At 39.8% G+C, this 19037-nt stretch overlaps 1 protein-coding gene across 2 annotated transcripts in view; it reads right to left on the reverse strand.

Moving 5' to 3' along the window:
- ANK3 (ankyrin 3) overlaps positions 1-19037 on the reverse strand; it is a gene marked incomplete at its 5' end in the record, with an annotated part of 292518 nt that overhangs the window by 127054 nt on the left and 146427 nt on the right. For both annotated transcript variants that reach the window (XM_084290405.1, XM_084290404.1), the window contains 6 exons: positions 2907-3005; positions 4795-4980; positions 8408-8506; positions 12298-12396; positions 12783-12881; positions 13333-13434. In XM_084290405.1, coding sequence (XP_084146531.1) covers positions 2907-3005; positions 4795-4980; positions 8408-8506; positions 12298-12396; positions 12783-12881; positions 13333-13434 — 684 coding nt within the window. The remainder of the gene's footprint in view (positions 1-2906; positions 3006-4794; positions 4981-8407; positions 8507-12297; positions 12397-12782; positions 12882-13332; positions 13435-19037) is intronic.

Raw genomic sequence — 19037 nt, forward strand, 5'->3', positions numbered from 1 at the left:
TCTTCGTGTTGTCACCTTCCATACAAGTGTGCCATTACCATAATCCCCTGCTCCTGTTCAAATCCCTTCCCAGAACTGATAGTTACCTAAACAGTTTAACATGAATTTAGAGATATAGAGAAGTGTCAATTTGTATTTATTTAGCAAGAATAAAGGGAGAAGAGTTGATTGCCAAAAGTGCTTTTGATACCCCCAACCTACAGTTTGCTCTTTGTACTTCTGCAAGAAGAGTACAGACACACCGTATGGTTTTATTTGGGTTATATCCCTTCCAGAACTTTGCTTCACTGCTTGTCTTCCCAGATCGTGAGCAACTCAAACAAGGGCCTTTCCTCCAGGCAAGCCATGCTGCACATTGTGGATGTTGGTTACACAAATTAAACAATGAGGTGGCAGCAGGCAGGCAGTACCTGCGGCTCCTTTTTAGTATCTGTTGTAGTGCCTCTGCCTGCTGTGCAGTCTGGGCAATCACGGATCAAGTAAGGACTCTGTTACCTGGTGCTGATAACGGTACTTTATACTCCATTTACATTTGTCTCCATTTGCTTACAAATTCACTGCTCTCCCAGAATCTGACTCATCAGTCTGATAAGCACTGACGAACGAAATTCAACTCCATTATTACTGTTATTTATGCTACTATTCCTCCCATCAGAGCTGCCTTACCTAAATTTGCAGCCACCATGCAGTAGAGACATGCTCTGCGGATTCCCCCACCCAGCTACCGCAAGCACAACAAGCTGCTTCGTGCTCTGAGTCACAGCATCAGCCCGCTGCTCTTCAGACTGATGTCAGTGCATCTGCACCTCCCAGTTCTCTGAGCAGGCTGCCTCTCTGACGATGACAACTAAAGGAGGCAGAACCTGGGATTTCCAGATCTTCAAGAGGAAGTGAGTTTGCCCTTACTACTTCGGATCTACTCTCCAACAGTGCTCTTAATCCAAAACAGAGCTGCTCAAGCCCAGGGTTTTTTATTGAAATGTATGCATTGAAACGGTATTTTATTGAAATAAGCATAAGCAGATGATGCTTAGTGATACTGGTAATAAACGCTGCTAATTGCTAACGTAGCAGTATGGCTAACCCCTCATCTTGTTTCTGAGTGAGAAAGAGTCATCCCAAACCCACTCACCTTCCTTGCTCCTGTGATTAGCACCTATCAAACACTGAACACCAAACTTTATGATGGTTTGAAATGACTTAAAATGCTCTAACATGATTGGATTAAGGCCTCAGGAGTAAGAGGGAGTAATGTTATCAGTGAAAAGCAAGCATGCAGTTAGAAATTTCCCAGAAGCCCTTTACACCCCAAACCCACCTTTAGTTTCTGAATTTCACATGGATCTAAACTCAGACTTTCTTTCTTTCATCAGTAACAGAAGATCAATTTGAGTGGTGCATGTATGTGGAAAATCATTTGTGAGAAATATCTGAGTAGATCCTTACCTTTGGTATGCACCTACCAGCTTCCCCCAGCATCTGCTAGCATTCCTCTCACCGGTATTATTAAGTACTAGATCATGACTTATAATAGTATTTTTTAGCTTTAGGGACTTATCTTCACTAACGAATCATTTAACTATATTCATAGATCTGTGCTGAGTGAATAGTGCCCAGCATCTGTACCTTCCACCTGCACTCCTACTTAGAGTAAAAAAACATTCTGGGTCAAAACACTGAGGGGGCTTTCCCCAACTTTTCTGTTCCTGGTCTATTACATCCTCCATCAATTCCCCTTACTAACCATAGACAAATGCTACCAAAAAAATGTTCATTTTTTGTTTAATTCTGAGTCCTATAAATAAAATAATTTCCCTTGTAAATAAACGTGATACTATTTTATCAGTTTTGTGGGTTTGCAATGTTTATCAAGAGTTTTGCTTGATATATTTTTTTTTCAACCTAAATGATTCTATAATTCTATCTAAATGTGTTCTTTAACTACAGAAGCAGTGAAGTATTTAGATATACAAATTATCTGAAGTAAAAGAAAACATTACAATTAGCTGCTTGCTATGTGGCAAATGCTTTAAGCAGTAGCACAGTACTTATTCTCATGCAGAAGTAATTAAACAACACATACTCAGAACCTCTGCAAAGGAGCTGCCGAATTTTCCAGTTCAGTTCTGTCTAATCGCAGACACCATTCCAAGTAACTCCCCCCCATAAATACCATCTCCAATACACACTTGATCCCCCCACAACACTCACACTTTAATTGAAATGCTGTTCTACACTCAACCAGGGGACACCTGGGAAGCCCATACCATTTCCCTCCTGGCTTCCTTTCCTTTTCCATTTACCTGAGGAACTATCCTGTCGCTTTCTGGGCTGTGTTATAACTTTCAAGCATAGCTTATGGGATCAGGAGAGTTATTTCCCCCACTTTACCATGACTTTTGCCATATGGCTCAAATCATCAACTTCCCTCTGTTTCTGTACCTCACTTCATTTTCTACCTGTCTTGTTTCTCAGATCTCCTTTATCATCTGACACTCGCATATGCAGTGAAGGTGCAGTGAAGGCACAGCTGCTTTATTCACCACCACCACCACCTGCCCTTCATGTTCACTGGAAACAACTGCATATTGAGGACAACTCAACAGGGACAGCATTCCTGCCATATGGTAAGGCTACAGGTGGAGGCATTCATCTCACTGAATCTTTGCAACACTGTGAAATCAGCAGCTGGTTTTGATTTAAATGGAGGTATTCAAGAGTGAGGACTAGAGCTCAGGTTCAGTTCAGAAGCACGGACACTCTGCTCCATACTCCTTAGGGTAACGAGAGCTGTCAGGCCAGGCCTCTCGGCTGGCAAGCACAAGGAACATTTCCATTCCTTGTGGAAAAAGTGTTTCAAGGTAAAGATAAAACAAACTTAAGTGTAACTATGATTTCATTCTTACCCTTGCAGTGAAGTCCACAGCAGCACCCCGATTTAACAGCAATGTAGCTACATTGATATTTCCATAGTGAGCAGCTATGTGGAGGGGCGTGAACCCACTCTGGAAAAACAAACAAACAAACAATTGATAATTTTTTTTTATATATCTCTTTGGTACTCCCAAATTTGTATCACATCACTGACAAAAGCTAGTAATAGGAGTGTGCTGCAAGTCACCATTCCAATTCTGTACTAGTTTTTACTCACTGACAATTATTTACACACTGAGTCTAAATAAAAACTTATTGCTCTACAGAAGGGAAAAAAAAATTAGCATAATTATTCTAGAAGACCAGAATTAGGACAAAACTTTCAGTTACTTCAGAGAAACAGCAACAAACATGTGAGTATTAAAGTAATGATCTTTTGTAAGAAAATAGTTTCTAATAGAAACATCTACTTGTTATCAGTGTTGTCAGTCTTGCAATTTAAATCTCTTAGAGATTCTTTGCAGAAGTTCAGATAGAAGTCATTTGATGATACTTGCTTTTTAAAAAAAAATAAATTCAAAGTAGATGCAAATGAAAACAACATCAAAGACCATTTTAAATGATTAATATAGATTTTTTTTTTTTCCAAGGGTTAGTACCATAAAGATCAGTCTCCCACTGAGGGCGATCACACTGGGTTATGTTCAGACACCACAAGTTATCAACCTAATTAGAAGATGCCTTACTGATAACATCACTTCAGTGAGTTATTTTCATATTTAAGTAGTTTTACTTCCTTTTAAAATAATGCTAAAACATGCAGCAATTCCATCAGTCCTGCGAAGTATGAAACCTTATGGGAACTAGATGCATTTCTAAATTGTTAGCAAGCCATGCTAGCTGCCACTGCCTTGCTTCGGGAGTTTTGCAGATTTAAAACCACTCTCAGATCACTCTATTTGCTGACACCATCAAGGTAAGTGTCATGCAGAAGCCTGAAATCAGTCCTGGATGCACAACACGACAGGGTTGTCTGCAGCTCTTGACATAGTCTGGTAAACATCTACTCCATGAGAATCCCTGAAAACTCCCATCTTACATAATACGTCTCTTTTATGATGGCAATTAATTCCCAAGAATGCTTACTCTCATTTTTAAACCCTAGTTTCAGCTGCAGAAAGCCCTGGTATCTAAACTACAGTCTTCTCTAGCACATGCTACTTTATTTCATCTAAAGCAGGTGTCTATCCTATAAAAGGCGATGCAAAAAGGAGGAAGAAATGATGCAGAAGCACTAAGTCATGGAGGAGTGATGATGCATATATATATTTATATATACCTCTGTTGTTCTATTCACCATCATCTAGGTTAACACATTTGGAAGCAAAGAGGGGGAAAAAATGAACGGTTAGTTCACCACTGGTGATATGGATGCAGAAAGCGTCATGATTGCTACATGGCATGGCAGCTCAGATGACAGCACAGTTGGCACAAAGGAAGCTTGACTGAATGGAAGCTGAATGATCAAGTATTTTGAATGTTAATTGTTACATGTTTATCAGAGTTCTGTAAGTGGCACTTTTACAAACAACTAATCAAATGACTTAACTGGATGACCTCTAAAGCACACCACTACAGTAATGGCTTCCATTTCCAAGAGAACAGTTGTAATAATATATTGTTTATTATTTACCATTTGAAAAGATTTTAAAGGAAAAGTTAACCCTGATTTAAATAAAACTGAGGCGAGGAAGAAAGAGGCGAGGGAAGCAAAGGAAACATTATTTTTAGTTGCACACTATAGGAAAAATTTACACGGAACTCATAAGCAAAGTACCTCACTAAGAGAGATCTTCACTGGACATAATACATGTCGTCAGCACTTAACAGCATCAGAACTTGTTTCTTTTTACAACTGACCTTTGACTCCACATCAGCATTGTGGTCATTCTGCAGGAGCAGAGCTGCTGCCTTTGTATCATCCTTCCGAGCGGCGATGTGAAGAGCAGGAAGACGGACTTTTCCCTTCGTATCATTTTCAAGCAACAGCGAAACCACCTGGTCATGACCTTGCTGCAAAGCTACTGCCAAAGGTGTGAAACCATCCTGCAACATACAATGGGGACTCTCAACACCTATCCTGAACTTTGCAGGGGATGGAAATTGGAGGGAAGAGATCTCGGCTTTAGTGAGAGTAAAATTATAAGACACAAGCAAGCAAAACTGGCTAGGACTTGGAAAAAAGCATGGAATTATTCACTATCGTTTAATACATTTTATTATATACACAAATATACGTGGCAATGATGTCTCCAATGCAAATTATCATCCTTCTTCCCCAAACCTACAGGTTATAGCATACATTTATTTTTTAATTTCATCTCTATCCTCTTAAATATTTAAATGTGGCGATTAAAACATAAATATATGCTTATATTTAATTTAAAATTATCAATATATTTATCTATCAATAATACATTTCAATAACATTTGAAAAGGAATTCCACTTTCTCCCATGAAACCAGTTGTTTTACTACAACACCAAAGAGCACATTTCCACTTATGAAAATAGAGATGTGATATACAATCCACTTATAAACAAAAATTATTTCCTTTCAGACTAGTAAATAGCCAACCAAAGAAATGTGGAATCTGAGACCTGAAAAATAGAATTTTTATTTAAAAGATTTTAGAGTGAATTCCTTAAACACAGGAAAAGTACAGTCTGAAATGATTTAATAATTTTATTTTTATGGATTTTTAGAGAACTGAAAAATGAAAGAGTTGTTATTTAGATTCCCCAAATTTTAAGTAGCATTCCAACCCAGGAAAACACACAGATTTGCCCAAGATAATACCCATAAACCCCTCAAAAACCACAAATGCAAATTACTTGGGATATTTATTTCATTATTACTTGTGATTCTTGATTAATATGTCTGAAGTTTATAGTAGAAAACTTTGTTACAGTCTAGTTGGCAAACACATTCTGTGACTTTTTAACTACTTCTGTCATGTTGAATCTGTGTGTTTAAGTGTGAAACAGAAGTGCAGCAGTGACATAGAAGAATGCAGGTCCCTACCATTTCAAGAGTGCAGAGTTAAAATGTTAGCTTTTGGGAAAACTGCACTGTAAGAGCAGAAAGGAGTTCAGGAGGGGAAACATTTTTGGCATTTTTGCCTTTTTTTTTTTTTTTTTTTTTTTTTTTTTGGGGGGGGGGGGGGAGGTCATCTTTCCTTTTTTTTGTTTTTGTTTTTCTTTCCTCTTTTTTACATGCTGCACAGCTCTGGAGGCCAAGAATACATCATGAGCACCACAAAGAGGGCTCCGGAAATATAGCTACACTGTACCTGCACAAATGGATGCTCTTGCCTGGAGGAACCCTGATTGAGACAGCACATGCCTTGGTGACCTGGAGGCACCCGCTTCCCTCTCTATTTATACAGCCAACAGCTGCAGCACAGTCAGTGCTTCACAACAACAAGCTAACAACATCTTTTCTTATCAGGCTTTCTCTTCTGATAAAAATGAGAAAAAAAATCACATGAGAAAATGAAAGTCCTAGGAATTCATTTTCTCCTTTCCTTAGAGAAAAGGGAGTCGACAAAGGGGAGCACTTCATTTCAACACCAGAACAGCTGCCATCTTCTGTACTCCAGTTTCGTAACTCTGACAGAGAGCTGCCTGTGCCCGTTTATGCAGAGATCCCTGTGCCACGGCCAAGCGAACTGTGACCAAGAATATTAGCAATGACAAAAATGCATTTCCACCACATGCTATCTGAAGTTGCCAACCTACAAAAAGCAATTGCAAGTATCTTAACATCCAGTACTATAATTAGTAACTGTACCTTAACATATAAAGCAAAGCCCACCCTCAGAAAAAAAAAATAATTTAAAAATAAAACCAATTAAAAGAAAACAGGTGGTTTTTTTTTTTTTAAAAAAAACACCTTTCTTATAGAGTTCTTATTAGTGAATAGTTAGCTATGTATTAATTGTTTAATAAAGAAGGCTTTTGAACTTAAATTGACAGAGATCAATAATTTTTATATTAAAGGTTTGACCAATAGAAAATAATTGAGCACCTTTAAGCAACTACCAGAAACAAGTAGGGCAATAAAGGCAACACTGCTTTGTAGTCTGTTAACTTCAAAGGAATTCTCCAGGGATAAAATTAGATCGCGCCTTATCAGGCTGAGATGGAGAAAAGCTCAGCCTAGACTGACATATAAAAAGCTCATGGGTAAAAATACCTAAGAATCAGAAGCAAGTACCTGTGCACAACTGTACAGCTCTATTTTCAGAAAATCATATACTGGCTAGGATATTTTCAAAAGTCAGAATCTACTGTAGGTCTCTGGGTGTCCAATGACTTCATTGTTTCTAAGACAAATCAGTTTTCTGAAAGCTATATTTTTCATTTAGTGTTTTACATTTAAAATACTTCATTTTATTATTTCTTGTCTTCTGTGTCTTTGAGCTTTTCCAGGAAGTACTCTCTGATGCACACCGCTAGTTGTAAGAAAAGATTAGTGATTTTGAAAACTTTATTTTGATCCATGATTCATTGCTATAATACTGTCTTCAAAAGAGAAGAAAGTTTCCATACATATATCAGTGTATAGTGATGCAATGAAGTGATTTTGCACTTTGTATTTTGCAAGAAGTGTGACCTTCTCAAATCAGCATTATTTCCTTTGTGATTTAAGTTCAGATGGAGCAGTTAGATGTCAGTAAAAGGTTAAAGCAAATACTGAAATACTTCTTTTTGTTTTTTAACCAGATTAAATTCAGTACATTTAGGTACTATTTAAGACTAAATTTAAAGACTATTAATATTTGATATTCTTATAATCACCGTTTTTTTTTTTTTCCTTCCAAGTTGCCTTACTTGAGTTAGAATTACTTTTTAAATTAAGAAATATATATATATTTTTTATTATTTATTTTTTTTTAGAAAGAAAGATCACAGAACACCCTTCAAGGACAAATCTTCTGTCATGCTGTCAGCTCGAAATTATCACTGCAAGACCAGACAGGATAATTGAATGCTGCAGAGAGGGTATCAACATGGTAATAAATACAGTTCAGAAAATACTCCAAGCGCTAAGTAACCCTGGGTTTTCACTGGTATCCCAGAGCTGGTTTCAAAGCATAGATGAACACTTCTTGCTTTATGATTGCCCCCTGCATCACTCAGTACTTTTAACAAAAGTGTGGAGAATTTTTGTATCATGCACACAGCTTCCCTTTTTGAGTACATAACCTGAAATATTACCAGTAATGACTAAGAGCACATCTATTTTTAGAACTGTTTCTAGTTAGAGTCATTTTTTATTTTAGAAATGGCAAGAGAAGGTTTAAAAATCTTTAAAAGCCAGTAACTCGATATTCATCAGCACGCTTCACAAAGAGAATTTGTACTGCTCTTTGATTTTGTATTTAAAAGACAAGTTCAGTATCAGCTGGCAAGGATCACTGCTGAAGCACATTTTGGTTTGTTCATGAACTGTAAAACTCAAACTTTTACCTCTGTGGCAAGGCTTTGACTGGCACCATTGTCAAGAAGAAACTTAACAACCTCCAGGTGGTTTTCTTGGGCTGCCATATACAGTGGAGTGAAACCATTCTGAAATAGGAAAACAAGAGTGTAAACACTAACATTTTAAACGTACCAAAAATCTGCCAAATTGGTAGATTAGCAGGAAAACAAGTAAATTGCATGCTCACATACAAGTTAGTGGCATGATCACTGCTGATTTAAGTGAAGATAGGAGAAGGGTAGTATTATTTTAAAAGACACAATGGAACGTAACAGTAACAACTTAACACATCCATATTATATCGACTGAACTGTTTTGTACTGCTGAAACAACCAAAAACAATCCCCTTCTCCTCTGATTTATCATATCCAAACACTAGAGAAAGGCTGAAACACAGTTAAGGCAGGCAAAGACAGATTTTGAGTGACCAGAAAACTTCTCATCCCAGACTGAAAGTGTCAATGCAGTAAACAGAATAAAACAAAGAAGTCAGGGGTGGTTAAAAACAACGGGTAAAACAGAAATGGTATTTCATCTGGCTTAAGTAACAGAGAAGGTCAGGAAGGGCTTCCGTATGGCCGGGTTTGGCCAAGACAGTGTCAGCACTCTCAGGTCTGTACACGGCCAGGGCAGACATATTTCGGCAGGGTGAAAGGAGCACAGGGAGCAGCTCTTAGAGCTGCAACTCTTACAAAGGACACTGACCTAGCTTTTGCAGGAAACTAATAGAGCCAAACAGAGATGAGCCGTAATAACTCTGGCCATGTATTTGCATCAAAGCCATGAACATCCTGAATTCTGGAGAGATGAAGGCAAATTGTAGTCTAAGACTTGCAGCAGTGAATTATGTCTGAGCTATAGTAGCCACAGTAAAAACAGCTGAGAAGCATCTGACTGTCACAGCAATGGGGCTGAGCTGCATGGCACACAGCCAACCCAGAGCACGCAGGAGAGTGCAGGTGACCTGGGGCCAAGCACACAGGCTTCACTGGCAGCAGAAACAAATAGGAGGTCAGACAAAAAAGACAGTTGGAGAGGAAATGGCGTGAACTGGACATTTGATCCAAGAAGAATTTGACAATCACCGAGACACTGAGCAGCTGTGAAGCCACATGTTTACAAGGCTTACACAGCCTGCAAGGTCTGTGGCTGTTCCAGTATTTGAGTAATTTGGTGTCTATTTAGTAAAGCACCGCTACAAGCCTAAAGCAGGCACCGAAGTCCTTCCAGAGCCCAAGCAACGTGCTAATATACTCTCCAGAAACAAGGCCTAACAGTTTAGCTACTGTACAGTTAAAATTCTGTTTAATGAATACGAAAGAACCCAGAAAGTGCTTGCTGAGGGATCTAATACGCCACATTACAGGTTATTTTTATAGTGAACAGCAGTGTCTGGCATTTTTCCCTATCGTTTCATGGCACACTCAATACCTATTTACTAACTCAGCTGGAAACTAAGATTTTTTTTTATTTTTATTTTTAAGTTTTAAACATTTGCATTTAGAAAGCAAGCAGGAAATGCTTCCTAATTATTAGTTTTGGAAAATAATTAATAGGTGAAATTTCTCAGAAACAAGTATTATTATAGCATCTGGAGGCAGAGCAGAACCTTTTCTCCTATGCTAAAGTTATTGTGCAGTACTCATCATCTTTCCCCCCACACTGTGCTTTTTCATCCCTCTCAAAATAAGAGACTGAAATTTCCAGACAGCCAACAAGCCCTAAGAAGTGGTACCAAATCCAGACTTTTTTTTTTTTTTTTTTTTTTTTATAAGGACAGGAAGATTTGGTTAAAAAGACCTAACATTACTATTGCTAGCGCTATCAGGAAGGTAGAGCTGTTATCTTCAAGGGAAGACAAAACAAAGCCCAACTCACACAAAACAGGGTCAGCATCAAAAAGAAATAAACAACCAAAACCTCTGGGTGGTCTCTCTGTGGGTAAGCCAAACTCAAAAGAAAGTTATTACAAGCTTTAGAAAGGCTCAAGTGATGCAGAGCCACAGACAAAGCTGGTGCAGGGCATTTTGTTAACAGGGTGCTCCAGGGACAACAAGGATCTCCCCAGGAAGACTGATCTCAGGTGGAGTCACTCCCAGGTACTGGCGTGGAATGGCCAATATACACATCTCTCAAGCAAAGACATCACTGGCCTTCAAATGGGGGAGAGAAATCTTTTATTCTCACGTGCTAGCAGAATTAGGGTAACGTGGGCAAACCTCAGGGTGTATGGACAATGCAGTTATGTAAGGTGTTTACAATCTCAAATTATTTTTAGTTTCAGGGCTGAATACACAAGTTCTGAGCCACAAGAGACAATCCTTTCATAGCCTTCCTACTTCAACAGGAAAACCACTGGAAACGTTTCTGCTTTGTTTTACTTCCTAAAAGTCACAATTTAAATTGAAACTATTTTTCTTCTCTTCAAATTCTGTAGAGCCTGAAACTAAATATTACTGTATGTAACTAGTATAAAGGAGTGAGAAAGTGGAACCAAGTAGTCTGTTTGCTTTGTCTGGGTGAGAGAAACATGAAATACAGATCACAAATAACTAACATTCCTGAAATACTCTCTCAAATTTTTGTTTGTGTTATTTGAGAGACAATAAGAACGTTTCTTTAAAATGTACTACACAACATTTTTAATGCTAATTTTAAAATTTCCTTTGTAAACAAATAGTGTCTATCATGCCTACATCCTTACATCTTTATAGTGCAGAATAATGGCAATACTGGGCCAGTTAAGGCCACCTCCTAATCTGATCCCCCTTCTCTGACACTGCCTGCCAGCCAGCCCCTGAGCAGTGAGAACAGAAACAGGGCAGGCACCCAAGGACACCTCCTGTGACAGAGCCACCCAGCTTCCAACTGGCCGAGGTTTATGCATGTTTTGAGCCAGCGTTTTCCTCTGTTTCATTCTGCTGCTTTGAACACCAACACTGTTTTCCCTCTTCAAATTTTCTATAATTGACCTAAATGTTCACTCAAAGGACTTCAACAAACTTAAAAGCTCTGCATATGCTTACAGTATCTCTTCATACACGGAAAGGGGAAGAGCTCAGTGAAGCCTGAGACGCTGGATTATGTGAAACGAGATCCCTCTCATTTGAGTAAGTTCTCTTCCACTGTGGTTTTATCAGTATCTCGTCTGACTCTGTAACAATTAGCAGCTCTTGGGACACTGGAGGGCAGATCTAAGGCTGAAGGGTAAATGCTTTTCTGTGCTGCCTGTTACAGAACCACTTCAAGTATCCTGCAAACACCCCTGGACATGGCTGTGCTTTTTTCACCTCCAGCAGTGTGTCTGTGTGACACCCAGACAGCTTAAAATTAAGATTTTATTTCTACGCTTTTTCTGCTGGTGAATTAGGTGGACAACTCAGAGCTAATCCCACCTTATGGCTGACATACCAATGTGGGAAAAGACCTAAACACAATTTGGGATTTCACTGCGTCTGCAGGGGAAAACAAGACTTGATGTCCCCATAATGCTTCTCATAACTGACGACCTGGTGAGGGGTAGAGCAGAAGAGCAGAGAGCTGGAAGCATTTAATGTTTTAATTGTACGTTGAGTTACAAGGTGGGAGTAAACTTCGCACTACACTGACTAAAATGTCTGGTTCAGTAATAAAACAGCAGCTGTGCGTTTAAACTCTGTCCTTGCACCTGTCATCGTTTATCTGCATCTACATCTAGAAAAGGATGCTTTGTGATTTTTGCAGGTTTGTATTAATCTTACTGAATAGATCAAATATATTCAAGGACCAGCATTAATACTATGACTCTACCAAACAAACCTAACAACACTGTAAGGGGAGAAGAATTTTCATGTCAGCAATGTTTGTGATAGACCAAAACCCAGAAATATTACTTTACCTGAGACTGTGCATTGACATTGGCCCGATTTGTAACCAACACTTTGACTACTTCTGCTTGCCCAGCGAGGGATGCGATGTGCAATGCTGTGTTTCCTTTCTGAAATGAGAGACAGTCATATTTGAAAAGAGTACAAAACTTGAAAACATGACAATGCTTTCAAGAACATGGTCCAGTCTAATATATACAGTATTTCTTTGGATAAAATACTCTTACTATTTCCAATGGCTAAGTTAATTCTAGAAGATACAGAAACCTACATATGGAGACCTAAACAGAAACATACAATTTGTTGAGTAAATCGCATCCCTAATAATCTGTGACACCGACTATAATCTAAGATATTTCTATAAGGATCCTTGAGACCGTTTCACTAGTGGGAAATGGGCAATTAGTGCTACAGTAATGTCTGTAATAAGTTGCCCAACACCTTGCACCCATGCCAGCAGCGTGACCAAGAGAACAATTAGACAGGCCTGACTAACCTTTGTCGCTGCATCTACGCTGGCACCTCGCTGTATCAGTTCAGAGACAACTTCTACATGTCCTTCTTTGGAAGCGAGATGGAGAGCATTCAACCCATTCTATTTAAAAATATAAGGGAAAAAAAGAAAATGAAACATAAAAGACTGAACCAAACAACACATCAGGAGATGAAAGATTACATCCCAGTGAGACGGCTGTTTCCAGAAACTATTCTTATGTGAACTTTACAACTAGATAGCAATGACAGAGTATGAACTAAGTCAGGACATGCTAGTTCTGGGATCTCAAGTTCCATATGCTGTCCCATGACCTGATGTAAAACAAATGAAATGAAAGACAATGTTAAAGAGCACAACATTCGGTAAGTAGAATTGAAATGATGTCTTGGGAAGAGTTGTAAAAACAAAAGTTCACTTGGGTAAGATACGTAAACATGGCTCATCAAAAAACAAACATAAGTTATCGCTGACATGAAGCGCAAATATATAAACAGATGCGAGAAAGAGGGAGAGAGTGTATCAAGCAAATTTCATGAAAATATTTTTCAACCTGATTAGAGATGTTGATGTCCACTCCACTTTTTAAGTAGTCAAGAGCCTTTTCCAAGTTGCCAGCTCGAGCAGCTCTCAAGTAACTTGCATTCGTGTCAGACTAGAAGAAAGAAGGAAAAATTCTGTTAGAAATTACAGTACCATATAGAAGTATATTACCTTGACAAAGAAGTTACTTGACACAATGTATTGTGCACACGTTTAACTAGACAGGGAAGGATTTCAAACTGAGTTATCAAATATGGGTCAAATCCTGCCCTCCTTGCTTATGCAAACTCCCTGTGGTGTAAACAGGCTTTCCACCTGACTAGGCAGCACCACGTTTGACTTCAGATATAAACGTCAATTATGCAGCACTGTCTAACACACAAGGCTAGTAGCCAGGGACACATCTGGTACTCAGCAAGGAAGACAAACATGGTGAGACTCAGGATAGGACTCCATGGAAACCATTCTGCTCTTTCCAACAGAGCTGCATCACCTTCAACATCCAAGCTGAACAGTCTGGACCAGTACTATGAGATCTTACATGACAGATTAAAAAGCAAAAGACTCTGTGTTGAAAGGCTGGACTACCTGAATGAAAACCATGACTCTATGAGTTAAGGCATGTTATAATCTAGTGACTTGATAATGTTTTATTTTCCCCATTCTCCCTCACTTTATGGCACATTTTATTTACGATATTTGTCCACATTTCAGTGAAGCAATCAGAAATCCCTAGGTACAATGCCATCATCTCTTCACTGCATATTATTTTTTTTCAGATCTTCTTTTCAAGATGGCTTTCAAATTTGCTTTATTATGACCTCAGCTTAAATGTCGGGATGGCAGAAAGGATGGTTAAGTCATGAAAGAGATCACTGAAAAGTAAATCCCATCCCCAGAGGGTTTTAACAATGAGTTATGCAAATAACCACAAAGAACGGTTTAGATAATGCTGATCCTGCCTTAGAGCAAGTGGAATGAATGGTGTTAGCTTTCAAGAGGGACAAAATCATAGTCTTTGATTTTATCTGTACCAGAGCTTCCCCTGCCATCTTGGGAAGTCAACGCATCTTTTTGTGCCTGAGAGGAACTGTCACGTTTTTTCTCAGCATCATTTCATCACAGGCTTCCCTCACTGCAGATTTAAATGCTCTGAGATCCTGTAAGGTTCTAAAAGAATGCAGTGATTACCTTTAGCGGAACAAAATAAAGGCAATAACTGCTGAAATATAAAACATCCTGGCACCAATACTCAGTTACTTATCCAGCACTTAACTGATTTTTTATTCCCCGTTTTCTAGATTTGCTATAGACTTTTCTCCTCTCCTGTCAATGCAGCTGCTGCAAACTGGATGTTCTGTTCAAGCACTGCCTCCAAGCCCATCTGAAGTCACTTTCTCATGCAGGATGAAGCAATCCTGGGCATAATGACAGCAAAACAGCAAGCTGCATGAAGACGGCTTTCTGCTTGCACAAGGACAAGCTACAAGGCTCTTCCACTAGTACTTTCAATACAAGAAGCTCTCTCTTTCAAGGACAGGACCACTACTTACAGACTCTTCATTTTCTTCTAAGTTCTGTCCACACGGCATTATACTTTTGATGTTAAATCAAAAATGTACAATCTTCTCTGCTCTTAATTTTTACTTTCCAAGCACACCATGCTGATCATTACAATTGAATACAAATCAATTTCTGTGATGTGCTTCCACCGAAACAGCCCTCAAATCCCCACGTTCAGGTAGGCTCTATCCAAAGCAAGGTGCTACGACAAGCTGCACGGTAAGAACTGTAAGGAATCTGGGGAAAAAATAGCTGCCTGGAGAGACCCAGGAGAACAATGGCATTTGGAAGATCATCCGAACTGTGCGATGCAGATTATTACAGGAGACAGGCCATTTTCTCAGTGCTTAGCAACAGCAGTCACTGGGGTAAAAAACAGGTCAGCACTTTATCAGCATTACCGAAGGTATGAGGAAGGGCTTAATAGACCAGGAGCCCTTTTTGTCACAGCGCAATGGCATGTCTGTTTGGCACAGTCAGCAGGTGGACGATAATTAACATCAGCTGTTTACAGCTGCTTCTGGGTGGGGAAGCAATGCACCAGACAAGCTTGCTATGAAAAATCAGTTCCAGGCAGTCATCTTAATTCCTGCCCGACAAGAAACATGCTGGTACTCAGAAACATTTGAAGCTTTCTATTTGCTCAAGCAAAATGGAAGGAAACGGGGAAGAAAAAAAAAAAAAAAAAAAAAAAAGGAGGAAGAAGGAATGATAAATGGCTAATATTCGCATTAATGGTAAACTGCTGTCTCACTGCAGAGAAACAGCAGTGCCCGTGTCTTTTAAGGACTTCTCCTGGAAGCACTTGTTCTATAAAGAGGGAGGCCAAAGGTTAGGTCACACTCCCAGCGTGGGGATGTATAAAAATGTTTCAAATCAAGCCAGCTCAGGTGCTGCTAAGTGATGCACAAATCTATTCCTGAAAGCCCTCAAGCCAAGAGAAGGCCTCCCTTTGCCAGTCACCCCTGAGAACTCATTTGTTTTCCCCAAATTACCAGCCAACAGCCCAGCCAGCAGCAGCCAGGTGAGGCAGGTTGGGGGCTCAGAGCCACCCTCACCAGCTCTCACTGTGCAAACCAGGCGAAACAGTGCAGAAGTGCAGAGGCACTGCAGTAAGAACCTGGAAGCACCCAGAGAAATTGCCACTCAGAACACATTGGGGATAACAAAAACTCTCCTATACCTCAGCTGGAATGAGCTGGCACTCCCAGCTTCCACACTAATGGCTTCCAGTTGCTTGAATGTGATGGAGCTCGAGTGAAACTGCACGAGCTGCCTTCACAGCCAGGGTGTAACACATCCCTACGTACTGAGAAAGGCAATAGCGGTGCTGTTCTAGCTACAAGTGCAGAGCACAGCACTGTATGGGCTGCTGCAGGGCAAGTTAACTCCATCCCAGCCAGACCCAGTACACTAACCTTGGCCAAAGCTCCCAAGTCCTCAGACTGAGTTAAAATTCACCCTTTCTAGGGCACCAAGCACAGATATTTTGAGGGGACAATAAATTGAGGTTGTACAGTTGTGCAGAAAGTTCATCAGGGCTTCTGGGATTCTCTCCATCCATTATGGTCTCTGCCATAAGCAGAAACACACGGTAACATCAGACAGAAAAGTGAGCCAGCATCTTTGGAAACCAAAATCAATTCAAGCCTCTCTAAAAGCAGCATTGCCAGCTTCCAGCTTCCCAATGACTCAAGCATTATTTCAGACCTACTCCAATGGAGACGAGTCTTACAAGCTTTTTCTATCTTACAAAATGACTTGAATACCCTTGTTTTTAAGGCTTTCTACTTCCAAAAACCAGGAGGACTAACAAACCATACGCAACTTTTACAAAAGCTAAGCACAAAGGTCAATCACCGCCCTTCCCAATTAAATAAGCAAATGCACAAAACCAGTTTTAACAACAAGGAAAATGCTGTTCGGTGACTGCAATCAAGAACTCATGGGGACAAGCTCCACAGCACCTGGAGCAATCTTCCAAAGATGACAAAAAGATTTGGCATTCCAGAATCACGGGCAGCAGCCAACCTCCCACCTGAACAAGGAGCGCGAAATCAGAAGATGAAATTCCTCTTAAGGACGACTTACCCCGCAGTGCTAATGGCGCTCTCCTACCTTCTATGATTTGCGTGCTGAGTGCGGTATTACAATAACATGGTTTAAGATCCTAATATGCTCCAAGTCTGGGGACTTCCAAGTGGTATCTACTGTTGCTTGTGGACAGGAGAAACTTATTTTACAGTTTACAGTCACTTCTCAGTTTTATATTCCACTGTCATTTCAACTAGACCCACTGACCTTCCAAAATAGAGCCATATACAGGAAAGTTTCAAATAAAACAAGATGCAAGACCACCACAATAAATCAGCTACCACTGACATTCTTCTCAATGTAGAAGTCAATCCAAATCCATTTAAATCCCATCCTTCCCCAAACCTGGGGCAAATAAGCCCATCCTAGAAAATGGCAGTGAGACCAGTAGATGTGAACTTTGCTTGTCTGAATTGTTTGCTTATTATAGGTGATCAGAAATCATCCATCTGGATTTCCAATGAAAAAAAAAAAAAAATTTTAACACAAAATCTATGTCTAGTATTATCATAATATTTTTATTTTGCACTGGGACAGTAAGAAAATACATGCACTAGGCTTCTCTGAGTCATCCTGCGTTGAACTACTTTATTCAATAAAAGGGCACCAGTGTATTTTGACAGTCCACAGCTGAACTGCAGAGCTGCTACGTACAGTTCAGGTGCCTCACGTGCCTGTTCTGCCCCTGTGGCAGTAGGGCTCACATGGCATTTGGGAGTTTCAAGTCGCAGGGATACTGCAGTGAGTCGTGGTGATACAGTTCAACAGTGAGAACCAGTTGAAAGCGGCGAACAAGGGTACGAGGCAATATTCACACCTCTGGGCCTAAAATTTTCTCAACTTTACATTTCTGTTTTAAGCCTAAATTCGATATTTAAAATTCTTTTCTTTCCCAAATACTCCAACGAAATGGAGAGGTGCCGTTTCCTATTAGCATTTTTTGCTTAAGACAGAGACTCTTGGAGTCCCTGACAGAGCCTGTAATTGCCACTGTATGGCACAGGCAGGAACAGAATCAGAGCTGAGGCTCAAATCACTGAAGGATGTTAGAGTCCAAATAAGTTTAACAATAATGTTAGTCATTATTTATCCAGATTGTCATCATGCCTGGGAGCCCATGTAAAAGGCTGGTCAAGGACCTGTTACGTTAAATGCACTGAATAATGCCGTAAGGAACAAAGGAGGTTTACACATGGGACAGTCAGGCAGGTGAGTGCTCCCTGGTGGGCCACTGCTCTTTCACAGCCACCTCCACATCCCACCCTAGCCGGTGTCTGAAAGACAAGCTGCCTACAGACAGCACATCGACAGGGCATTTCCTTAACGGACCTAAAAAAAACAACTCCATTCTTAATTATTCAAACCTCAATATTCCCAAGAGGCATCCTGTATGCTAGCAGTCTATTCAGACCCCCCACTTCCCCTTTTTTTTTTTTTGGTAGTCAATCCCAATATGAAATGAAGCTGAGAATTGGCTTGTGATTCTCCACAGTCTTGACAAATACCAAGAGAACAACAGGCATGGGAAATACATCAAACCCCCCTGAACCTCAGATGTTCTTACACTCAGCCACAAAGATTGCAGCCCTTCTTCTTGTGCATTCGGCACAGGCTTTATCCCCTAAAGCCTTTCACTGCTCTCTGTTGTGCTCCCTATGGATGCTGCCTTTTCATTCTCTACATCCAGACCCAAATTAGTATCACTGTTCTTACAGTTGTTTTCATTCCTGGAGACGCACACCTCAGATCCTGCGCACAGCATTTAGTTGTGGAGTGGCAGACAGTATTTCATGAATAGTGGATTTATGAGAGTACCAACACTGATGTGTGCATAACAAGTATTTTCTTCATAGATGTTAAGACTTGTTTCTTCCCCACTGTACTTTCTGGAAGAAAAAGGAACTATTTCTGGTTTTAAGAAATGCATAAATGCAGACTGACTAATGAACAGAGCGCTTATGCAATGCACACTTTTTTCTTTTTCTTTTTTTTTAAATTTTGTGTCTTTCCCTTCCATGTCCTACAGTGCAACTCAACTCTCTAACACAAAGCATGATG

The sequence above is a fragment of the Netta rufina genome, assembly GCF_964035555.1.
Source record: "Netta rufina genome assembly, chromosome: 7".
NCBI classification, from domain to species: domain Eukaryota; kingdom Metazoa; phylum Chordata; class Aves; order Anseriformes; family Anatidae; genus Netta; species Netta rufina.